This window comes from Myodes glareolus, chromosome 4, assembly GCF_982192425.1.
Source record: "Myodes glareolus chromosome 4, mMyoGla1.1, whole genome shotgun sequence".
Taxonomy (NCBI): domain Eukaryota; kingdom Metazoa; phylum Chordata; class Mammalia; order Rodentia; family Cricetidae; genus Myodes; species Myodes glareolus.
Genome location: NC_142029.1, coordinates 68778478 through 68804348, shown reverse-complemented (window position 1 = coordinate 68804348; position 25871 = coordinate 68778478). Strand labels below are relative to the sequence as shown.

The window sequence follows — 25871 nt, the reverse complement described above, 5'->3', positions numbered from 1 at the left end:
TTCTCCATACAATGTTAAAAGCCTGTCCTTTTATCCTTACAAAAGACAGTAGGACTTCACTAATTCTAGAAGTGGGCCCTTGGGAATGAGCATCCTGTGCTTGGCCCTAGGGTCAGTGGAAATGCTGTTTTCCCACCTGAGGTCCCATCACTGGTCCTGATGCTCCTCCACTGTGATTGTGTTCAGACTCGGGAGCTTGAGTGTCTCTCCAGTTAGAATTAGGAGTCTTAAAAAACACAGGGGTTTATAAATGGGACCAGAAAGCCACTGTTAGAATAGGAAACTGCAGAGCCAATAGCAATAGAGAGCTGTTTCACCTAACTACATCAGTTTCACATTTTCCTTCGAGAATTGTCTTGGCAGATTTTTTCTTACCGAAATCAAGCTGACAAATTAGAGAAAAGCCAATTTCTTTTCCAGTGTATTCTATGTCCCTTCAGAGATTAGTTTGAAAGCACTGGTGTAAAAGTACTAGACTATCTTTTGAGTGGCATTTCTCGTAGGACAAATTCCGCTTACACTTTAGATGCATGTTTGACAAACGCCAGAATATTAGTCTCTTGTGCAAACTTCAGGCTTGACCCTCTGTGTACACATTGTACCCGGAGTTATGCTAACCACTCCAGGCCCTCACTATTGTGGAAAGCAACACTGCCCTTTAAATCTAGTTAAAGCAGAAACAGCCTTCAGAGGCATCAGACAGCTGAAGCTCTAGGAGGTGATTAGGCAAAATGTAAACTGGGCACTTGGCTACAAGTATCACTATGTTTGACATCAATTGACTGACATTAAACTCAACCAGGGCATCACAAGAGAATTTCCTTACTGGGATGGTAGGGCTGGGAAGATCTCTTACGAATGCACTATATTCCTGATTGTGAAACGAGCAGAAGAAAGCAGGCACGCACATCTATCTTCCTTCTCATGCTTTAATTCCACACCCGATGCTCCAATTCTGGAGCAATTCTCCCCGGTCTTTTCCAGATAGCCAGACACAAAAGAGTCATAGTTTTTCAGCCTCCAGGGAACCTCACACAGGCAAAAGACCCTTGGGCTACCAGGAGATACCAATTTTTAGTTCACAGTTACATAAAAATGAAAATGTATGTATAAAAAACCCAAATAACACAGACACAAAAAATTCATTTACATCTGGTGAATTCTCAGGGTTCAAAATATTAGGGTTCATTATCTTCCCTGCATGATAGAACTGAGGCATAAACACTAAGGACAAGGTGGCAGGATCGTCCTAATAGTCTTTCCCAGTGGCAACAGCTATTTCCTATCTTCCAAAGTGGTTTCAGACCTTCTCTAGTTTCCTTACGTAAGTGCAGTGAGCCAGTAAGTTGTGGATTCTGCACTGGTTATGGAGCTTTCCCAGGTCGACAGGGCTTCGTATTCCCTCTCACAACCCAGATGAAGGATGTGCTGAAACACTATGTGGGGAAGTGATGGGTTTCACCAGACCTTGATCATGCTTTACTGAATTCTCCAGCACTCCAGTACTACATCGTTCTTGCAGTAGGCATGGAAGGTACAAAGCTGACAGTAGCCAGATCACAGAAAAGCTAAGACAAGCATATCCAGACAAGGGGTGGCACACCCCAGGAGGCTTTTGATCAGGCCCGCTTTTGCAGCAGTGTATGGCACTTGGTGTCATTCTGAGAACAGGGAAGGGAGCAGCTTGCCAAAATCCTTGTGCAGTAGCCTCAAGGACTTGTCCTTTATCACTCCCCCCTTGTCTCCAGCATCTAAGTGAAGAGGTGAGTTAGTGGGAACCTGTAGCTGGCCCATCAGTGTGTGGCAAATCTCTCAGGACACAGAATTCCTGTCTTAAGATTAGGGCTGTGTGCTTTACGGTTTGAGCCCAGGGAGGACAGACCTTTAGGTCGGTCCCTTATCAGACCCAAGAACTTATCCTTGGTCACAAAGAAGCTGAGGCTGGTAGTCTTCAGGATATAGAACAGCCTAGGTTTCTCAAAACATAATAGCAAAAATTTCTTAGCATCCCAAATCTCCTACTTCACACCATGATGTAGAGGTAGGAGCATGCTAGTGAAAGAGAAGCCTCAACTGAGGAGAGCTGACAAGTTCTGGAGAGGGATTTTGTTTGGTTGTTGGAAGAGGTGACATACAGTATGGGCAGGTCAAAGAGATGCCTCAGAGCAGGTCTCCTAGGGTTGACCAGAGTACATCCCATCCCAGTTGAGGGCTGAACAAAGTCACATGGCACATAGCTAGGTCTTTCTTGTATGGGTTCTCTGGTGCCTGATTAGGTGATATCCTCTACTGAAGCTCTTCCCACAGGTAGTACAAGTAAAAGGCTTTTCTCCAGTGTGTGTTCGTTGATGTCTGACAAGATGATCCCTCCTGCTAAAGCTTTTACCACATTCATCACACCGGCAGTTCCTCACGGAAGCATGGCCTTTCTGGTGCTTGGCAAATGCTGCACTATGATTGAAGGAGCGCCCACATTCACTGCAGAGAAAGTGCTCCTCAGTCACGTGTGTCTTCCGATGTGTCAGAAACTGTCTGTGGTCACTGAAGTCCTCTCCACAGTCCGCACATGAGTAGGGCTTGCCTGCAGCATGGATTCTTTGGTGTGTTGTTAACACAGATTTCTGACTGAAGCTTTTGCCACAAATAGTACAGAAGAAAGGTTTTTCTCCTGTGTGTGTCCTCTGGTGCCTGACCAGGTCTGAAGTCCAACGGAAATGTTTTCCACAATCATCACAGCTATACGGTTTTTCTACACGGGCATTTCCCCCAGACTGGGTCAGAGGGGCATCCACATTCTTCCGGTTTGGAGGATGTTTATGAGGAGGGTTTGTCTTATGGACTTTCTGGTGCCTGGCAAGATGTGAGCTCCGTGTATAACTTTTCCCACACTCCATACATTTATAGGGCTTTTCTCCTGTGTGAGTTCTCAAGTGCCTAATAAGATGAGAATTGCATGTGAAGCTTTTTCCACATAGAGGGCAGTGATGTTGCCTCCCCGCCTGGGAGTGACCAGGAGTAGTTTCCCTAGTGCTTTTAGAATTATTAACTTGAGAAATATTTGTACCAAATCTCCTTTCATTAAGTCTACTTGTATTACCCTCAAAGACTATCTCCCAATCTGGAGTCTGGTGAGTTTCTGGGTCTGCCAAAATAGACCTGTGTGTATCTTCTTGCTCAACACTTCCGTCCCCATCTTCACTCAGGTCTCCTAGAGAAGGGGCAAGAACAGAAAAGGAGAAGCTATAATAACAAAACCTTTTATACCACGAGAGAATTTTTAATGGCTTTTCTAATAAATAACAGGGAGAGGGAGGGTTTAGAAGAGGCTAATGACAGAAGGGTCTGTCTTTCAGACAAAGACATTAGTGGTGGATGGCGCATTAGAAGAACCAGTGAGCGGGTATGGGGTTTGGCCATTGCAGTTGGTGAGGCAGGATTGAGAGTTCAATCCGTGGGCTAAAAAGTAAGACCATCAGAAAAAGTGAAGGATGAAATAATGAAAGGGACCCAGTGAGAAAGGGCCCAGGAGGAAAGAGGCGCACTGACTAGAGGGACTAATGTGGTGTCAGAGCTGTCTGCTGCTTCTTACCTGTATAGGTAAAACTCAGGATTTCTGTTTCTGCAGGCTCCTGAGATTCGTGGACATCTGGGACCTGAGGCTCTTCTTCTCTAATCTGGGAGGTATCATCCAGTCTGGGAATTGGAAATGCTGCTCAAAAGATAAGAAAAAAGGACATCATGATTGGTTCAATACTTCCCCAAGTTAAAAGCAGATTTTTATGGACTGGTAGGTGGTAGAACAAATACGTAAATTAACTGGTCAGTTATTACTAGTCTTTAGTTTGACACCTCTATGTGCTGCCCACCTTCTACATTTCTTGTGCCTTCACCCGAGTCTCAGTAACTATTTACTGTGAGCCTCGCTCTTTCCCTCTTGTTGAGGAACGCAGATTATCTTTGCTGTTACTGCTTCAAAACTCATGTTTACTTCAAAAGTTAAATATTAAAGCTCAAAAAACTATAACTGTATTCTCTCATTAACGTGTTCCATTAAATTTCCCAAGCATCTTTATTTCTTCCTTTCAGTTGGAAGGATATCATCTTCTTCAGCCAACTGATCTTTAATCTCATTGTGCGGTAGTCATGTATAAGTGAAAGTTTAATTCATGTGGTCCAAGGTCTTTGCTTCCCCATACTCCAATATAAAAAAGATGTTTGTGGCTAGAATGCTCTGAAATACATGCAACTCCTTACACAGAGAGACTACAATTCCACAATCTTCTTCCAAGACATATTCTCCATAGAATTCTTTTTGTGTTGGATCCAGATCACTCCACTGATCCTGTGAGAAGCAGAGAGCCACATCCTTGAATGTGACCATTCCCTGAAATGACACAAGGTTCTAATCAGGATGTGATGCTTCAGGTAGCCTACTGTATTTTGGGGTAGAGTTCATCCAAAGATAAAGGGAATGCTAGCGGGCAGAAGGGTTTCCTCTGGGGAGCCTGCTTCCCACTGCTGCTGCTTTTGAACTTTCAGCACTCGAGAAAGCCTTGACCCTGTTTCTGCTCTCTAACCCACAGTGTTTCTTCAGGCCAGACTTCATTCTTCCTCAGGGTATTGTTTAAAATCCAACACAGATATTAAATCATTCAACTCCTTATCTGGTGTAATGGGAGGTCTCTGTGAAAATCATCGTTTCTAGGAAACTTTCCCAAACGACCCCATCTGTTTTCATCTACAGTCAGAACAAGGAAGACATGAGAGAATTCTATCCCCTTTTCTCAGCCATATAATTTCAAATCAAGAAAGGATCTGAAGCTATCAAGGGAGATAGCTCCTAAATACCACAGCAGTCATGTCGGCCATTCTTACAATTGATAAACAAAACCCACTTAACTTCAAAATTGTACTGAATATTGCAAAATAATATCGCTTAGTCCCTTTCATTAGTACCTACGGCACATAAAGAGACTATCAAGACTGGAGTTGAAAACAACTCTTTAACTTGACACAGTTTCTTTCCCTATCCCGCATTCCCTCACAACTGAAGACTTAATCTACTCTAAGTGTGCACATTTGTATCCCCAATTCGTTCAGCATATGGCTAACACCCAACAAATCTTCAGATATGTATTTTGAACTGGGGTTTACCTGAGAGAGAGCAGTGAGAAGAGCAACCATCTCTGGGTCTCCAGACCCTTGTTCTGCAGGAAGGTCTGGATCCTGGGACACTGGAACCTCTAAGGGAACAAAAAGGAGACAGAGGTCAGCAGCATACTACAGTGAACTTAAAAGGTGGCCTTAACTTCTCTGTTAAGAGAATCAAGAAACTGGTCTAAGGTCACTTATCCTATCCACCATCACCTATAACCTCATCGGAAAGCTAGGAGCACTCACGAATATCACTATTTTAATGTGGCCCCATATTGAGGCAGGTTCTAGCTGGTTCTTTCTATTCTCAGTATCAAGATTCTGGGCTTTATTTCCATTAGAATTTTCCAGCTTGTGTGATACAGGAGAACCCTCGTCCCTCCATTTCCTCTTCACTTTGCCCAGATCTCTGCTTCTTGCTGAGGTCTCTTCCTACCACTTTCCTGCAGAGGCTGGTGCTCCCCGTCATGTTGCAAGCTCTCTTGTGCCGGTGTCCCCAGATCTGTGCTCCTGAGGGCTTCCTCATGGGGCTGCTCAGGGGTCAAGGTCTGTGTTGGATCTTGTTGCTCACTGAAGGACTCTGGCTCCACTTCTAGGGGTAGTGTCTCCTCTGACAGGACTTCCTGGCCCTGAACATGGACGGTTACCTGGGAAAAATTTTAACTTCCAGTCACCATGGAGTCAGGAGTAAATTGTCATCAGGGGTTACTTTAGGAGGAACATTCCCACAGGGAACCAGATGAGGAAGGGAAACTCAAGTTGCATAGGCATATGAACAATTGGCTATCTTCGCAAAGACAAGACAGGACACACTGGAACTATTCTATTTTTCTACTCTTAAACTTTATTTCAGCCATCTGGGGTCCTGAGGTTTCCATCCTTCCCTATTTCAGGTCTTCTTTTATTGTTTGTTTCCCAAGATTACCATCCTAGCAAAGGGGTTTTGGGATTAAGAGTCTAGGTGAACTTCAAGGAAGTCTAATAGTTGCTTTCTGAGGACCCCAAGGATCTACATACAAAGAAATTAAAAAAATCCAACTTCAGGTAGCACAGGCAGGTGATCCAAACCCGAGAAACCACACTCTCACACACATAATCCCTGCCCTGATGAGGCTCATACATCTAGACACAATCCAGATGGAACCAGGAAAATTTAAAAGATAATTTATGGGGTCCTCATACTCTCCCTGCATCTAGTCTTTCAGGAAACAGCCCCCTCCACATCACACAGATCAGGACTCCCCCTCCTCACCCACCGCCTTGGTCTCCTGGGTTGTTTCTGCAAACCCTCCACCAGCGTCACGGCCTCCTCGCCACTCTCTGGCCGTTGGCCGCGCACCCAGCTCTGCAGTTCTCCAGGCAGGACGGTGAGGAACTGCTCCAGCACGAGCAGCTCGAGGATCTGCTCCTTTGTCCTCCTCTCTGGCCTCAGCCATTGATGACAAAGCTCTCGAAGTCTGATGAGGGCTTCTCTAGGGCTAGATGCTTCCTGGTAGCGAAAGCGTCGGAAGTTCTGGTGAGAGGTCTCCAGCACAGGGTCATCCCACTGCAAGGCAGACTCTGGCCCGCAGGTGAAATCATCCTCCAGTTTTACCATCATGACTCCTTCTTCTTCCCAAAGGTCTTGGTCCTCTGGTTCCAAGGCAGTAGCCATTTCCTGGCTCTTGAGTGTTATCACACCATTTAGGCCTCACATTGGCATTAATGTAGTTCAGTCTGGGTACCTCAAGGGGTTCTGCCCAAGGGATCTAGGATAGAGAAGTAAAGATGAAAGAGGATAGATGCCTGCAGTTATGTAGAGATAACAGTCCTGACTTTGTGATTCTCTGCACACTTCTTAAATAATTCCCCTCTCCAGTCTCCATAACTGTATTTTGCAATGAAATCCACTTAGCCTAGAAAGATCACCCTCTTAGGCAAGGCTCCTAGGCCTGAGGATAGGAGGTACATTGCTATATCATTAACACTGCAGTTCTACCTCCTAATGTCCTTCTTCCACTTCCTTCCTTCCAGCACTTTCTGTCAGACTATACCCAGCACATTCTGAAATCCCCATTGTTGTAGACTACTATTTTAACTAGGCAAAGATGTGTTACATTTGTTTATGCTGCAAAAATGTTACTTTAACTATGTAAAAGTGGCTTACTTTTGTTTATGCTGCATTTGCTTAATGATGTAAGGATGTGTGTTTAATTATGTAGAGATGTATTGCATCTGCTTCACCTTGCCTGCCTAAGGTACCTGGTTGGTCTGATAAAAAGCAAAATAGTCAATAGCTATGCAGGAAAAAGGATAGGTGTGGCTGGCGGGGAGAGAGAATAAATAGGAGAATTCTAAACTGAATTTCTCCAGAGGGAAGGAAAGAAGAGAGACAAGAAAGAGAGAGACATGCCCAGTGCAAGAAGCCAGGCAGCCATCAGCCAGAAGCAGTGAAAGTAAGATATACAGAAACATGGTAAAAGGATAAGATAAAGGACAAAAGGCAGATAAAGAGAAACAGGTTAATTTAGTTAAAGAGCTAGCCAGAAATGAGCCTAAGCTAGGTCAAGCAAAACAAACAAACAAACAAACAAACAACCCCCCCACCAAAAAAAACCTAACAATAAGTCTCTGTGTCTTGATTTGAAGCTGGTTGGTTGGTAACCTAAGAGAAAAAGCCTGGTGCATCTCACAGTTCTTAGATGGCTGGGAGAAAGGATGCTAACAATGCCTACTAACCAATGCCCCAGTGGCCATGCTTTGTTTCCCAGGCACATAACATGTCTAGCATGAGACACCAGCAGGGTGGGTGCAGGTTATGCAAGACTGCATCACACATAATATTAACCTCTGTAAAATGGGAATTCTTGGAGTTTTAAGAACTCCAAGAAAGAGCAGTGAGAAAAGACACTAACATGATTAGCACTCCAAAAGCCTGCCTGTATATTGCTAAACCATCTTTAACCGATTAACTTATTGATCCTCAAGTTCACTAAGGACACTCATTTACTCTAGTCTTGCTTGCAAACTTACCTTTTAAGTGCCTTGGCAGGGACCAGTTGTTAAGAAAATACTCAATTTAGTAATCCTTGGATTCAACTTTGATTCTTTCTCATTGTTTAAAATTTATTAAACCAACCCTACCTCTTAAACTTCTAAATGCTTACTCCTCTTCTTCCCTGCTGCTTCTGTGTGGTCCTTACCATCTTGCCTGAACTACAGCCATGATTTCCTATGTGTGTTCCCTGCAGTACTCAGCCATGAGTAAAATACAGCAAAATAAAATAAAATACAGTACAATACAGCAAAATGCAGAAAATGTCTATTTTCCAAAAGACATTCTGATTCAGTGTATCTAGACAGTTATGTCTTTAGAAATGCTACTTGCCGTTCTATTGAGATCCTTGGATGGGTAATATTAATGGAAGTAAAGGCAGTTGAGAGTGCCTAAATTTGCCTGTTATCATTTAGCAGGTACAAGACAGGAGTGTGGACCAGTGGGAGGTAGTCTCTGCATATGACTTTTCTCATCAATAGAATGGAAATGATAACATTTTCTTTTAGTGTAAATTTGAGATTAAATGTCTTACTGTTCGCTATATTCAGAAGGGAGATGGAACTTCAATGTTAACTAGTAACTTTCTAAAGTATACTTCCAATGATATGACTCAATATTATAAAAAGTACTGTTTAAAATGTCTGTAAGATTATCTCAAACTCTGTGCAGGGCACGCAAAGTTCTTTACAGTGTATCTCACCCGTTCTCTGTACCACCTGCTATAGTGACTGCACCGATGACCAACAGCATGACCTTGTAGGCCTCCCTGCATTTTGAAGACTGTACCTATTGCACACATTCTTCACTCTGTCCTCTTTACTGCTACAAGGTGTGTGGCTACTTCTTACAGGTTTCTCCTTTTTCATTTCCTTGCTTTGATGCTCTAACTGGTCCTCATCTTGATAATCCAAACTGCCTCTGGAGTTGCTATCTTCAAGTCACCGTCCTTTAGCAGATGTGTCTATCTGCAGCCCGTGGGCCACACGTTTCCCAGGACAGCTGTGAATGCAGTCAATACATTTGTAGATGACATTATTTTGCATCATCAAAAGTTTGGAACCCTGATCTACAGTGTTGCCAATGTTAGTTGTCACAGTGAATCTGGTGACGTTCTTCCCCTAGTAAAGATCCTCCAATTATTCCTGCTTTTTTCCTTATGTGAACAAGGTTCTTTAAGCACATCACACTGTATCTGGCTTTAATCTTGTTAGTTCCTGTGCTATCCTGTACAGCCATTCCCACCATTCCTCAAGTGGGTGCACACAATATTTACAAGTGTCCCATGCACTTTAGCTTTTTTAATATGTGTTGTTAAAATTCCTTCCCAGGAGAAATATAACCAATAGCTACCCCTTGTCCTAAGTTCCTAACAAGAAACAGAGGCATGATTTCACCAACCTTCACTCTGGGGAATGAGTGTTTATTATGGAGAACAGGTGAGGGGTTACTTACAGAGGTGTAGGCATTACTCCGCCAGAGACACACTTAAAGAACTTTACCTAGATGGGATGTAAGGCTTCCCTAATAGCTGCATAGATGGAGGCCCTGCTCTAGGCTTCTCCAGTGTTTGTATTCTCACCCCTCCCCCAGGAAATGTGCAGAGTTGCCAGCTGGTAGGGAGTGGTTGGATTGGTGGGGGAGAACTATAAACAAGCTGGAATACTTTGTAAGCAGGCACAGCTGAATGCTCCAAGATGGCAGTTGGTTGGCTTGGAGGAAAATCACACACTATTCTTCCTACCTGCGACATTTAGTTAGGATAAACTTTACTTATCTTTTAAGACATAGCTTAGGTCTTGTGTCTTCTGAGATGTTTCCTTGGGTCCCTTTCTCTCTACCCTTACACATGGTTAGAAATCGCCTAAGTGAGTCAAAAGCAATCTGCTCTATCACTGTCATTACCTATTCTTACATAGCAACTGTTTATTTTTTTTGTTAGGAACTGTGAATTTTACTCTCTGAAGCCTCTTAAAAGGAACACGATAAATGCACTTAGAATGAATCTCCCCTCTCATGTCTTTCTCCTACTATAGCAGCCAACATCAACATTTCTGTATCTGTACTCATACTTCCCTAATTCACTGAGTCTTGTTAATTCTAACAAAATGTCTTTCAAACTCACCATGTCGTCATCGTCATCTGCATTAAATTCTCTAGTTGAGCATGACAACCTACCATATTTGAATGGCTACAGTCTCAACCCCGGAAAAGCACTGCTGATGTCAAGTACTGTGTGTTGAGTGAACCACTTGAGTTCAAGCTTTAGAACTGTTTTTAGCTCTGTCCTTCGCCAGACAAGAATGTTATCCATCCAAGAGACTCTTTATTTGTCAGTCATTTTGTTTTGCACTGCAATTACCTGCAACCAACCCTCAAAGTTATCACCTGATTCTCACCACTTGCTCCTGGACTGCTGCTGTACTTAAAGGATGTATGGCCAGAGATTACAAGGTTCCCATATTTCTTTTAATCCAAGTTACTTCACTAAATTGTCCTCGATCATTTGCAATATCGTTTCTATGTTTTTGATAGTTCTATAATGTTGGGGAATATTATTTTTAAGGTGTGTTACTTTTTTATGCTGTGGAACATCTGCTTAATGGTGTGAAGATGTATTGCTCTTGTTCATGCTGCATGCTTAGCTTTGTGAAGTTGTGATTTTTTGCCTGTCTAAAACACCTGATGATCGTCATAAAGAGCTGGATGGCCAATAGTGAGACAGGAGCAAGCATAAGTAGGGCTGATAGGCAGAGAGTATAAACAGAAGGATAACCGAGGAGGAGGAGCAGGAGAACAAGGAGAGGAAGACATCAGGGGCCAGCCACCCAGCCACCCATGGAGTAAGACAAAGAAGTAAGAAAGGGAAAAAGTCCAGAGGCAAAGGAAAGATGGGATAATTTAAATTAAGAAAAGCTGTCAAGGAATAAGCCAAGGCTCAGCATTCATAACTAAGAATAAACCTTCGTGTGTGATTTATCTGGGAGCTGAGTGGTGGGCCCCACAAAAGAGCCAAAGAGTAAAGAGTAAAAACCACTATAATCCTTTTTAAATGTGTGTGAATGTGGCCATGCCACAGTGTGCGTGTGGAGGTCAGAGGACAACTTGCAGAAGCTGGTTCTGTGTCTACCAAGTGGCTTCTATGATCAGGCACTAAGCTTGGCAGCGAGCCCCTTTCCCCTTTAAGCCATCTTGCCCAGTTCTATCATTCCTATGTCATCTAGTGCTAAGTTTCTCTACTTCTTGGTAGTTTGCATTTTTGTTTTTAATTTTATGCTCATCTTTAGTAATGCTGTATTTTGTGGTAGAATTAAAAATAGGCAGAATTTCATTTGTTTCTAGCTCATCACTAATGGTTTTAGTAATTTTGAGTTGGTTTTAACATTAGCTTTTCATGGTATTCCTGAAAAGTAGTTTTAGTATGTTATCTGAACCTCGAGTGGTTTATTTTAAAAAAAGATTTTGAACCGGGTGATGGTGGCAAATGCCTTTAATCCCAGGCAGAGGCAGGCAGATCTCTGCAAGTTCAAGGTCAGCCTGGTATACAAGAGCTAGTTCCAGGACAAGCTTCAAAGCAACACAGACACCGTGTCTCAAAAATGATCTTGATTTAATGTGTCTAGGCACCCAAGGGAAGCCAGAAGATGTTGGATTCCCTGGAGCTGGAGTTACATGTGATTGGGAGCTGCCTGACATGGGTACTGGGAACAGAACTTCAGTCTGTGAGAACAGCATGTGCCCTTAACAAACCCTGAGCCATCTCTCCAGTCCTTCAAGGGATTTTTGTGTCACCAGAGGATCTCTCTGGAAGATAAGGTTCTTCAAGACTTGGCTGGCCTCTGTGGGCCTCTCTTTTCTACCATGAGTGCCACTTCCATGACAGCCATTGCTCAAATTACTATTTTGTATCTCCTATTTCCCCTTAACAAGATTTTCTAAGCTTCTCTCTGAAATACCTTACTAAGCCTTCACTTGCCTAACTCCACTCTTCCTTCCAATCTATTTTCCGAGTTCTCCTTAACTGACCCCTCCCAGGTGATGAACAATAAAGCCTGTGTCTCTTCATTTCACAGTACCCACTGTGCTGTAAAAACTGTTCCTCGGGTGCAGGATAACTCATGAGACTATATAGGCCTGAAGGGAGGGGCATGTTGTACCCTGCTCAAAGTCTGGCAAATAGTAAGTGTGTGCTTTATAATTGATGAGGGCATATAACATTTCCTGAGTTTCTGTCACTGGGAATGATAGTTACCACATCATATTAATTATTATTTACTCAAATGTCCAGCAAAATTTAAATGAAGACAAATTTACTGTTTGCATTGTAAGCAAACAGGACATTCTCAGTGGTTTTCAGTGTGACGGAGTAATCTTCAGGTCACTTTGGAGGATAATTCAAATGCACATTACATAAAACTGGGCATTCGGAAAAAGCATTTTCTTTGAGATTTCAATCAGCCTTAATAAGTACCATCAGACATTAAATAATTTAATGTAATGTCAAAATTATTTACCCAGATAAAGCTTTCCAATATTTATCCCTAACTCCTGTAAGGCAGATAAATGGATCTGCTACACAAGGTAGCCTAACTTAATAAAAACAGCTCTATTACTTAAAAGTCTGAGAACCAACATTAAGTGAGGTAAACTAGGAATTCCCTTGGTCTTCAAGGAGCATCAGGTGTAAGATTCCATACAATGTATGTACTGACTGAAGGGATCCTGCTTTGAGTGGCTTTACGCCCCAAGGAATAAAAGAATCCAGCCATGCAGCCATGCCACATAAAACCTGCTAGGGTTTTTAAATGCTCCACAGTTGATACTTCTGCTGCTTGTTTTGCACATACTTTAGCAGGCTCAAAAAGCAAGATGGAGGGAAAGTGGTCAGCAATAGTGGGAATGAAGAGGGGAAAGAGATGGGAATGGAATAGGCATGGCAGCTGAGTAAAGCTATAGATCAGGTACATTGCAATTTGTTGGCCTTCCAATTCCATTACCTTACTTGGGTGTCTTTGGAAGAATTCCACAGCAAGATCAAACCTTGGCATCAAACCTAGTGGCTCAATAGCAAATCCCTGGAGCCTGGGCAGCTTGCCTCTTTACCCAATACTCACTCCCTATTTCCAGTGTCCCCATAGCAGCCATCCTGAAGTGGGCAATTTCTCTTGGGCACCTCAGGCTAGAGTTTATAACTAAGTTGGGAGTAGTAAATGATTTGGTTAGAAGAGTCACTAAGACAAACGTCTGCAAAGATACTTCACAAAAAGGGACAAGTCTCCTGACCTGGCCTCTTGAATATACATTGCTAGTGTACACAGAGGATGATTAGGAGAGGAGGTCTGGGGAAGCAAAAACTAAGACCTTCCTACTATTCCTGGAGTGGCTTTCTTTGTCCCTTATCTGAAGTGTCACATTCAGTTGTCTTGAGCATAGAACATAAAAGATATTCAATTTTGTAGCCTAAAAGATATCGTTTCTCACTACAGGAAGACATACTTCATTACCTAGGCAGGTAACAAAGCAAGGCTTAGGATTTCTACAAAACCCACAAAACTCAAGAAGCTGAGTTGTCATGCTCATCAAACCTAGCCCCCAAGGTTATATAAGCAGGAAGCAACTGCTGTGGACAGCAGACTCCTTGGTGACACTGCCTTCAAGTTAAGCAGGGTGACCCAGGACAAGTTTTCACGAACTGTCACCCACGCTGGGGTGGATCTTTTCTGTGATGTAGGTGTGTTTGATTCACCCATACTCCTGTAAAGTAACTCTAATAAACTCACCTGATCACCAAACTAAACTAGGATGGAATTATTTTTTTGGTCTGTCACTAATACTTCATTTGGGGATGAAAGACCCTTTGGTCACATCTCCCCAACAAAAGGCATGCAACACGACTGGCAAGTGAGCAGGGTCTGAAATAATCAGAGATGAACTGGGAAGGAGCAGCTGCAGAGTCATTGTGACATGATAAGGCATGCAACTAAGACTGATCTGAGACCAGAACATCCACAGAAGTAATTCTAATGTGGCCACCTTTTGCCTTGGATATGTATCTACATAGTATATATATCACCTTTCTGATATGGGATGGTGTGCTTCCTTTCTGTAGTGGCAACTTCATGCAATGGGTGATAAGACACGCAACCAAGGTGAAGACATGAGAATGGGCAAGTGCCAAGTTGACCGTCTTATCTACAAGGCATGAGGTTGCGTGTTTCCCTACCTACCTTGTAGGTAGTGAATTAGGCCTACCATGTAACTGTGAGGACATTCCCCAAAAAGCTGATGAACTTGAGAATATACACAAACCCTGAAAGTAGAACATATGGGATGTGGTCATAAACAGGCCAAGGCAGCAATTACAGCCATTGTTGTGAATGAAAAGATATGTAACTGAGCTCAACTGTCTGTCAGGAAGAACTTGTCCATGCAAGGGAGGAATTCTGGTATGAAAGACATGTGAATGCTATCCTCTGACTTGGCAGAAGGTGCAAAAAGAGGTAAGATGAAATGGGGATGTTGGGGTGTCATTTTCTATATTGGAAGGTGCAAGGGAGATAGTACAAACTAGATGCCTAGTAAAAAGCACTCTACTTTACCACCCCCAAGTTAAAAAACTGGGATTCCATGAGAAGATAAGTCAGTGAAAAGGGCAAAAGTGAAAGAAAATATCCCCCAATCCCAATCTCTAATACAAAGGAGGAAAAAAAATTCATGGTTCAGCACAAGGGGGTAGGGAGTGACTAGTGACCCAGTACAGATTAGGGGAATGCCGGAGACATGAAATGTTTTAACTGAACGGATAGTAAACAAAGTATTAGAGTCCCTCATAGCCTGGTTCATGAGGCCATGAGGCTGTGAGACACGAGGGTAGATGGTATCAGTCCAAGTGTCAAGGAAGTGGAGAAGCTGAGAACATAACCACTCCTCCCTCCCTGAGACAGAGAACACAGAACCTGAAGTAGTATGAGGAAGACAGTCTCTGAAGTAGAGCTTATATAGGCCATTAGGGCCATTTGGTTACCATTGGCTCAGATCTTTCTTGAGGATTAGCAGGAACTGAAAAACAGCATAGAAAGCATTACTGAAGGAACTGGTCATGTGATAAGTGGTGGCTGCTACCCAGCTCACTGGACTAGAAAAGGCTGCCCGAGGAAAGTTAAGAAGCTGACTCAGGAGGGATCCTGGAACTTGTAAGAGGTTTTAGTCGCTTTGCTAAGCCCATGGTAGGGCATGATCTTTATTGGGCAGGAGAGGTTCTGGTGGATCTGAATACTCACAACAAAATGTATATTGGGTGTTAAAAATGCTAAAGTAACTGAAGTGAGATCAGAAAAGCATATTAGGGAGTCTTTCTTGGTCACTGAAAGGCAAGTGTGGCAAGACTTTGGATGAGATGGAGTTCTCAGGAGGGGACTGATAAAAGAGGTAACCCAGATCCCAAAAGAGGAATATGGTATGTACTCACTCATAAGTGGATTCTAGCCATAATTAAAGGACATTGAGCCTATAATTAGTGATCCTAGAGAAGCTAAATAAGTAGGTGAACCCAAAGAAAATCATATAATTATCCTCCTGGATATTGGAAGTAGACAAGGATGCCAGGCAAAACTTGGGTGCATGGGGGTGTGGGGGTGTGGATGTAAGGGGAGATGGGTAGAGAGAAGGGAGAAGGGGAGGATTCAGGAAAGCTTGGGGGAATGGGATGGGTGGGATGGAGGAAGGGTGGATATGGGAGCAGGGAAGTAAATATCTTATTTAAGGGAGCCATTTTAGGGTTTGCAAGAGACTTGTCTCTAGAGGGGTTCTCAGGTCCAAGGAGAGGTCCCCAGATTTTCCTTGGGCAGCAGAGGAGAGGGTGTCTGAACTGGTCTTGTCCCATAACCACACTGATGAATATCTTGCATATCACCATAGAACCTTCATCTGGTGATGGATGGAGATAGAGACAGAGACCCACATTGGAGCACTGGACTTAGCTCCCAAGGTCCAAATGAGGAGCAGAAGGAGGGAAATCATGAAGGAAGTCAGGATCATGAGGGGTGCGTCCACCCACTGAGACGGTGGGACTGATCTAATGGGAGCTCACCAAGGCCAGCTGGACTGGGAGTGATGGAGCATGTGATCAAAATGGACACTCTGTACGTGGCTAGCAATGAAGGCTGACTGAGAAGCCAAGGACAATGGCACTGGGTTTTGATTCTACTGCATGGACTGGCTTTGTGGGAGCCTGGTTTGTTTGGATGCTCACCTTTATAGACCTGGATGGAGGGGGGAGGACCTTGGACTTCCCATGGGGCAGGGAACCCTGACTGCTCTTAGGACTAGAGAGGGAGGGGGAGGTGAGGAGGGGGAGGGAAAAGGGAGGCGGAGAGGAGGTGGAAATTTTTAATAAATAAATAATACAGAAAAAAAGAAAAAAAATCAAACGTGCTTTTTTGAGATTTTCAAAGTTTTAAAGCCCAAACAGCTCCATAAACTGGTGAAACAAGAGCAAGATGAGAAACATTACAAGAGAGAAGACTGAGGTCTCCCAGGAGGCAGCTGTGCTCTGGAGTATGCTCTGAATGTTGCTCTCTAAAAGGGCACGCTGGGGTTATACACATAGACTACTGCTGCCATCAGCCGCTAACATGGAAGGTAAACTGAGGTCACTCAGCCCAGGGTCCTTTTAACACCATGTGTGGCTGACAGAGAGAGATGACAATGACAATAACCAAAAGCTTGTTAGAATCAGAGATGGCTCTAGTGGCTAGTGCAGTATGAAAGAAAAGGACCCGCTTGCTCTCGGCCAAAGTAGCCATCAGTACAAGCTGGTCACATAGGACCCAGTGAGGGAATGCAAAGTGGGCCTTCAGCATGGAGTGTGGCTATGATTAGAGAATGTGGAAGAAGGTAGTGACTCCCATCTACACAGTGTACCTAACATTGCTCTTTTAACAAAGCCAAATGGTTCAAACGTTAGGATCTCTCTATGCTGTATTGAGTCTTAATAACAGCTTTCTCTTAGCTGCCTAAGACCAACTGGTATTTACTTGGAATGGATGGTAAACCTTCAGAGACCCTGCCTTCACCGTGAAAAGGTCTCACCCTATGTTAGCCTACTGAGTGTCTTTGCAGATTTAGAAGAGAATCTGCAAGGGCAGTAAAAACAGCAATTAAAGTGTCTGCAGGAAGTCATCCTGAGTGGGCACTCCCAGGAGCCATAAGGTTGCTGAGTGTTAAGAGTTGGTTACCTGTGAGCTATTGGCCAAGGAGACCTAAGTTTCCCCCCTCACCTCCTACCCTCTGCCATAAAAGCTATTGTCATTGCTGTTGGTTTCACATTAAAACTAAATGGTAAGACTCTATTACTCAAGACATTGCATGCTTTGATTATGGAACATGAGAAATTAATCTGGGACTGGGGCTGGAAGCTTCTTACCTACTGCATGGTTTTCATAGTGCCAGAAAGTGATATGTAGTCTACTGTGTGAGAATCATCACCAGCGGTCCTGTCCAGTTATGAATTCTATGTACTACACTATGAACATGCTAGGAATGACATGCCAGCTGTCACAATAATGGCACAACTGCTACATGTGCAATCAGCTGCTTTCGGCTTAGATTTAAAGCCTGCTCTACAGGACTGACATCTGCTTTTGTTAAGCCAAAGCAAATACTTGTGGCTAGGGACGTCAGGAGGGCCGGGGTGAAGAAACTACCACTGCTTCTGTTTTAACATGTGAGGTGAAGTACCTAACTGCCTTTGAGACAGTTGTTTACACTCACAGATTACTGATGTCAGCAGCCTCTAATATGGAAGGAAAGGCTGCTCCCCCCAGCAGAGGCTGATACCATCTGTCACACTGCTGAGAGTATGTGACTGATATTAGGGCACTATGGCCCCCATGCTCAGGCAGAAACGGAAGAAAATAATCAGTCATCTCTTACCTCTTCAAAGGCTTAGGAAACATTTTGGAAGATAGAGTGGAAAGAACATCAAGAGTCCCAGGAAGAAGTGAATGCGGCACAACTATGAAACATCCCCTTTTGGAGAGGTGGCGGGGCGTGGTTCATAAGCCTCATGAAGCTAATGCAACTTAGGCTCTGGAAGCTCACTGATTCAGAAAGCTCATTCAGTTACAAGATTCACGAGGTCCCTTTCCAAGACGACACAAACAGGAAGAAAGTGCTGGTGAAGACTCTGGTGGAGCCACTTTCAGACCGAGCAGGAAACTACTGGAGTTGTCCATTCTGGGGTGAACTTTTTGGTGATGCAGGTACTCTGTGCCTAAGAGTAAGCCCTTACTCAAGTTGTTACTAATGAACTTAATAGTTGACCAAACTATATGGGTAGAAGACTTTCTTTGATCTGTCATTACATCTTACCTAACGTGGATAATGTTCACACCTCTCCAGGAAAAGCTGCATAAATGACAAATGGAGGGCCATAATCTGGGACTGTGAATACAACTGCTTACTGGAGCTTACTATGGCCTTTTGGCTGTTTTAGAGTAAAAACAATTAATTTAAACTTTTAACTGTTCTCTTCTAATGCTCCTGTTCTACAAAATTAAAGAATGTAACAATACGGTTCTTCCACTCACCAAATTCTCACTCTTGTTTCAACTGTTCTATATACAGATGCACTTCCCATGTAATGGTAACATGACTTTGGAATCTTGGGTATGTATCTCTATTCTCTTAAGCCACATGACACTATTCCTCTAACTTTCAGCCCAATTCTTGAAATGTGGTTAATACTGCCTATTTCACATGCTTATTTTATGGAGCAAATGAGGTAATTAAAAAAAAAATCTCTTGGCATAGAATTCAGTACAGGGTAGGTGCTCAATATGGCTCATTACTTTATGCTTCAAGCTCTTTTAAATCCTTTTGAGAAATCAAGATTTAAATAATAAGCAAATGTTCCATTTTATTCCCTCATAATTCTAAAAGAAGAATTAGATCACACAGGAAAGGGTTGGTCTGTTTACTGTCTTACCACAAGTGAAGTGCTCAAACCCCCAAAGCAAACAGTCCTTGATCTGGAGGTACCATAAACTGTTGAAGACAGATGGGATAGACCCTTGACGGTAGGGTCTTTAGCTGAAGGTAGAACCAGCAAGACTTCAACTTACCGGAAGCAAAGACCCTTCCCTTTCTGCAGTTGGCAGGAGGCAAGTTGATTCAGTAAGTATAGTTCAAGTCCTGCAAAAGCTCAACCCAGAGCAAAGAAAATGAAAGTAAGACATTCCCTGGCTTCTGGCCTTCAAACATGTCATCATCAGTGTGCTTTGAACCATGCAGAAAAACTGGTTTGATTTTGGAGGTGCTGGTATGGAATCCAGAACTCTGCATATCAGGCAAGTGCTCTACCACTGAGCAACAGCTCTACCTTGAAAACTATGGGGGTTTTTTGTTTGTTTTTTGTTTTTGATACTTTTCCTTCATAAAAGTCATATTTAAGTACCAAGAAAATATTAGCTTAAAGTTTATTACAAAAGACTTTAAGAAACAGAATGAGGAATAGAAAAGGAGAAGACAGGACGAAATGAGAGAAAAGGTCAATTAAGTAATGGTTGGTACAGAAAGGTCAGTATGGACAGAGGTTTAATTATCGTCTACTCTGAAATTTGACTGCCTTTATAGTCATCAATAAGGTTTAAGCTGGATGTAAAAATGTCATTGAGAATAGGTAAATTGAAAATATAAAAACCATAGCAATTAAGTCTCTAATAAAATGTTGCTCTGTTACCACACATACAGATGTCAGTAGCACTGATAAACAGTTCTTCCTTGAGAGACAGAAGGCTAGTTCTACACTCTGCTCTTCCTTGGAAAGCTACGGCACCCTGGACCAGTTATGTCAGCCCACTTTGCAGGAGATGATTGTCCTGTCTAAAGGCAAAGTGGAACATCCTTTGAAAGTTAACCAGATTTTGTAATAATAAAGAGGGCTTCAGAGGAATCAAGGCAAGTGCTTTGTTCATTGTTTGGTTCACAATGGAGCAGCGAGGGATAAAGAAAGAGGTTTACTCAAGAAGTGACATAGGCTGGATTTAAATAGATATTTTAAGAGACCAGAATTGTGTATCTGGCCATTATGAGCACATTTGTTAACGTTCAACATGATATGAAGCTTCCTACATTTAATGACTAGCACCAAGAATTAGTTATTTACTTAAATAACGTGGGTCAATCATTACATATAAATTGAAGACAAAATACCACAAATTAATCTGAAGCTGAAAGAGTAAGGGACATCAAACTTGACACCCACCCAGAAGAAAACATCATTTATTATTTGGCAGCCAAAGTTAAGCAGACACAATAAATTCCCACAACAAACACAGTCAATGACAGTCTCACATTGGGAAACTATCACCTACTGGAACAGAATAACTAACAAGAATGCAGCCCGATCCCAGGGGTGGATGTAGGTAATTCAAGACAAGTTACTTTCTATGTCTGTTCAATTAATGCATCCTGGCTACCTGCTACTCTATGCTAGGTCATTTCCTTCTGGCTTGATCTGAGGCTTTCTTGCATAAATGTGATGATAAAGGTTGTAAGCTCTATGGTTTGGCCAACAGCAGTCTGAGAGGGGAAGAAATCCCAGCAGTCATTCTTGGGTTTTCCTTGGTGAGCTGGGTCCCCTAAGCAAGGACATGTTCCTGGGCCTACCCCCTTTCCAGGTAGTTTATAGCAAAGGAGCTCAATAAATACATGCCCCATCTAAAACAAGAGGGTGCCAGGGCTTCTTGGTAATAAATTCTTCATGGGGGACAGCTGTTGGATTTGGTATTAAGTATTCCAGAGTCTTAAAATCTATTCTGTTTACTGTTCAATAAAGACACACTGTACTAATTGTATTAATATCAATAAAAAGAAACTTTGAGGGGAGAAATTCAGAGTTGATTCTATCCATGAACATACCTCGATACACTGAGCCTCGATTTCATATTCTATACTATTCCAAGTGCTGAAAAGAAAGGGGAGAAACCAAAGGCTCTGACCTTTAACTCAAAAGGCAAACAGAAAAAAGCAGGGACTTCAGCAATATTAGGAATTCACAGCAAAAACCTGGAATATGTGTGTGATCTGAGTGGGAAGCTCTTTATCAAGGGAATTAAGCTGGGCCTAAGCCTTTACTTCCAGAACTTGGAGGCAGACACAGGCAGACCTCTTTGAGTTCCAAGCCAGTCTAGTGTATATAGTGAGTTCCAGGATAGCCAAGGATACAAAGAGAGACCTTGTCTCAGAAAACCAAAATCAAAACTAAAACAATATTAGTAAGCGAAAAACAAAACAACAAACAAAACCCTCATCAGTACTTCATTTTAACTTGCTATAATGGATGATTAGCATTTGGCTTTCTGTCTTAAAGTCATTTGATTTCACAAAAACGTAGATGTGCATGGCAAGATCTCCCACCAGAGATGAGTCAATGCTACTGGTATCTGCAAGCCTTTGTCCTCAAACCTCTGTAAGGTCTGGAAAATCACAGTGGCTCTTAAAGTGATTAATCCAGACCACACAGCACCACTTTGGCCTCACATGCAGATTCTGGGCATGAAGGCCCAGCATTTTGTGTTTAATAAGCATTTCATGTGTGCTAAACTTGATACCCACTACATGGCCAAAGGAAGTAAGTTTGAGGTTCTATGCAGAAAGGAACAAACTTATCCAGTGATGTCCACATTCAGGCAAGAAGACAACAGAAGCAGAGAGCCTCGAAGTGTTTTACGTCTGTGTCAAGTTGCAAAGTCACCTGTATATTCTGTAATGACAAGACTCCCTCAACGTGATACAAATCTTGTGGGGCCCTTGAAAGGATTGTCTCCTGCAATTATACAGAGTGAAAAAGGGCATGCATATGGAGGTGAGAGGAGGGCCCATCAATGTCTGGTGGTCCTTGGGAGAAAAGGGTCCCACTTCCCTCCAATTCTGTCCACCTGTCTAAGTTAGGCAGCAATGGCAGACAGTTACTCAAGACAGATGGCACAAAGGAACTACTCCACTGTCGCTTGTTTCTCCCAACCAGTCTTCTATGGTCACCCTGACACCTCTTTGAAGTAGTTTTCTGGATCAAGGTCCACGGGGCTGTTTGGAAGAAAAGCTGCAGAGAGAAGCTTTGTGACTGCAGTGTAGTGTGTGCCCCTGGCTTTCACCTATAGAGCGTGGGCAGAGAGCAAACAGTATTCCTAAGGGTAGCCTCTCAGCAAACCCGGTCCAGGGCAGTTAGTTCAAGATCAGCTGGGCCCATATGCCTTCCTCTGGGGAGTTCAGCACGGAAAACAGACAGCCTCGGCTCAGGGGGAAGAAAGTGTGTGCGGGGACCAGCACAGCCATGGTATATAAACTAGCAAACTTTTCAGTCGACAAAGACAAGTCCCGCAGCTGGTGCGGTGAGGTGAAGTCCCCGCCACTCCCCTGCCCGAACTGGCTGTCCGAGATTGGAAGAGGAAAGCTGCGACACAGACGGTAGCCTCAAGCTACAGGGAAGTTATGAGTCTGTCACTAAGACAGGTGAGAGCCACAAGCTAGACAACTCCGTTGCCTGGTATGACCACAGGTGATAAGATCGCCTGTGAAGGGGGCGGGGTTCGCCGGGAAGGAGGGAAAGGAAAGCCTGCGGAGAGGTTCTTGAGCAATAAGAGAGGCAGGGTGAAAAGACCAATGAGGGGGAAGATCGATGTAAAGGGGCTTCGACCACTCCCCACTGGGTTGTGGGGCACCGGGAGCAGTTGTCATGGATGCAATCCGAGGGAAACAGTGCGTGTCCGCAGGCCCCGGGAGGGAGACGAAAGAGGTGGCTGGGCAGAGAAGCAGCCCGGAGCACCACCCGTCTACGAAGGTCCCGGCTCCGGCCGCCGGGAGGTGATAGGGCCACAACGCCCAGGCCATGGGGATCCCGCCGCCGCCCCTTCCCTAGGCAGCCGCTATCCCCCGGCGCCGGGGGGGCGGGGTCTACAGCCCCTCCCCACGCTCCCGCCCCGCCCGGCCCGCACTCCCCGCCCGCTACGGTGCCCGTTCGCCGGCCAGGTCCCCGACACTCACGTCTCCCGCGGCTCCAGCGGCTCCTCCCCTGCCCGGTGCTCCCCCACCCACTCCCGGCCGAAAGAGCGGAGCGGTATCCGAGTCGCGCGGGGTCCAGCGGGTCGGAACACGTGGGGCCTCCGCGCCCGGAACCGGAAGCGACCGCTCGCCCCGCCTCCGGGCCGTGCTGGAGCCAGTCTAGGCTGTGGGAGGATTGGCCGGCTGGTAGTGGGGGCTCGCTGTGGTGTGTGGGTTGAAGCCTGGGGCTCTAGAGAGCCCGGTGTGGGAAAAGTCTGCCCTGGACCGCTGCCCCCAGGCCCAGTCCCTTTTGCCACAAATCAGTCAACCCCCTGGGTCTGGGATTCATTGCCTACTTCGTATAGGGTTTTGTTTTCATCTTTCATGTTGGTTTTGGTACCTACAACTCCACGAGAGAATCCCCCTTCTTCCCACGCAGTTGTCTTTTCTCACAAGCGTAAAGAATAAAAAAGAAAGGGCTTGAATGCTGGCTCTTGCCTGCACAGACAGCTGTTGCAGCCCCACTGACACATCCGCTTGTCAACTCTTGTCAACGCTGTTAGCCTGCACCGTTGGTCTTGGAACTAAAAACTGGAAAGTACTTGGACGCTCAGCGAGAAGATAGTGTGGTGGTGTTCTCTGTTTGCCTTAGTATGTTATTTTGGTGCCTCTTTATTTTATGAGTTGTTCACAATAGATAATATCACTGCCTTTTCTTTTTTGCATGTAAACATTGTGGCAAAACCTTGACTCTTTTTAAAATTTTTTATTTAAACATTTTTTTTTATTTTACATACAACCACTATTCCCCTTCCATCCCCTTCTCCTGCTCCCCTATCCCCAACCTTTCCTCCAACACCACCCCCCATCCACTCCCATAGGGAGTCAACAAAGCCTGGCACCTTAAGTTGAGGAAGGGCCAGCCTCCTCCTGCCCCGTACGAGGCTGAGCAAGGCATCCCACCATAGGGAATGGGCTCCAAAAAGCCAGCTAATGTACCAGGAATAGATACTGGTCCCACGGCCAGGGGCCCCTGAAACAGACCAAGCTATACAACTGTCGTCCACATGCAGAGGGCCTAACTCAGTCCATGCAGGCTTCCCAGCTGTTGTTATAGAGTCATGAGTACCACAAGCTCGGGCCTGCTGTCTCTGGATATCCCTGTCATGATCTTGACTCCCCTTTGCTTATGTTATCCCTCTTTGCTCTCTTTGACTGGACTCTCAGCCCTTGGCTTGGTGTTTGGCTGTGGATCTCTGCATCTGCTTCTATCAGTTACAGTATGGAGGTTCTGTGAGGACAATTAGGGCATTCACTACTCTGATTATAGGGTAAGGTCGGTTCAAAAACCCTCTCCACTATTGCTAAGAGCCTTAACTGGAATCCTTTTTGTGGGTTTCTGGAGTTTCCCTAGCACCAGGTTTCTCCCTAACCCCATAATGGCTCCCTCTATCAAGATATTTCTTTCATCGCTCTCCCACTCCATTCCTTCATCAACTCGATCATCCTGTTGGCTCATGTTCTCATCTCCTATCCCCTTTCCTCTACTCCCTCCTCAGTTTACCCAGGAGATCTCACCTATTTCCTCTTCCCAGGCTCTCCTTGTTATCTAGTTTCTCTGGAGCTGTGGATGATAGTCTGGTTATCCTTTGAATTGCTTTACACCTAACATATATGTAAGTCTCTCTTAGTGTCCTCATTGTTGTCTAAGTTCTCTGAGATTGTGTTTTATAGGTTGATTTTCTTTGCTTTATGTTTATAAAACCACCTATGAGCGAGTACATGTGATCATTCTTTCTGGGTCTGGGTTACCTCACTCAAAATGATGTTTTCTGCCTCCATCCATTTTCCTGTAAAATTCAAGCTGTCGTTATTTTTTCCTGCTGTGTAGTACTCCATTGTGAAATGTACCACATGTTCCTTATCCATTCTTCATCAAGGGACATTTAGGTTGTTTCCAGGTTCTGGCTATGACAAAAAAAAGCTGCTATGAACATAGTTGAGCACATGTGCTTGTGGTATGATTGAGCATCCTTTGAATATATACCCAAAAGTGGTATTACTGGATTTTGAGGAAGATTGTTTCCTAATTTTCTGAGAAATCTCCTCACTGACATCCAAAGGGGTTGTACCAGCTTGCATTCCCACCAGCAATGCAGAAGTGTTCCCCTTTCCCCACAACCTCTCCAGCATAAGTTGTCATCAGTGTTTTTGATCTTGGCCATTCTTACTGGTATAAGATGGAATCTCAGAGTTGTTTTGATTTGCATTTCTCTGATGACTAGGATGTTGAACATTTCCTTAAGTGTCTTTCAGCCATTTTAGATTTCTCTGTTGAGAGTTCTCTGTTTAGGTCTGTACTCCATTTTTTTTTTTAAAATTGGATTATGTGTTCTCTTGGTGACCAATTTCTTGAATTTTTTGTATATTTTGGAGATCAGACCTTTATCTGATGTGGGGTTAATGAAGATCTTTTCCCATTCTGTCGGCTGTCATTTTGTTTTGTTGACCATGTCTTTTGCTTTATAGAACTTTTCAGTTTCAGGAGGTCCCATTTATTAATTATTTCTCTCAATGTCTATGCTACTGGGGTTATATTTAGGAAGTGGTCTCCTGTGCCAATGTGTTCAAGTGTATTTCC

General features: G+C 43.8%; 1 protein-coding gene across 3 annotated transcripts; it reads right to left on the bottom strand.

The window, feature by feature from the left end:
• Positions 1–915: 915 nt before the first annotated feature.
• Positions 916–23361, bottom strand: Znf202 (zinc finger protein 202). Of its 3 annotated transcripts, XM_048417309.3 has the most exons (7): positions 23234–23361; positions 6407–6902; positions 5591–5801; positions 5155–5243; positions 4255–4384; positions 3590–3709; positions 916–3208 (listed from the first exon to the last, which is right to left on the bottom strand). In XM_048417309.3, exons 2-7 carry the CDS (start codon positions 6806–6808, stop codon positions 2238–2240), a joined length of 1923 nt encoding a protein of 640 aa, XP_048273266.2. In that variant the 5' UTR covers positions 6809–6902; positions 23234–23361; the 3' UTR covers positions 916–2237. The 3 variants fall into 3 exon arrangements, with proteins under 3 accessions (XP_048273266.2, XP_048273267.2, XP_048273269.2); XM_048417310.3 differs by lacking the exon at positions 23234–23361 and having other exon boundaries at positions 6407–8598; XM_048417312.3 differs by lacking the exon at positions 23234–23361 and having other exon boundaries at positions 6411–6734.
• Positions 23362–25871: the final 2510 nt, after the last annotated feature.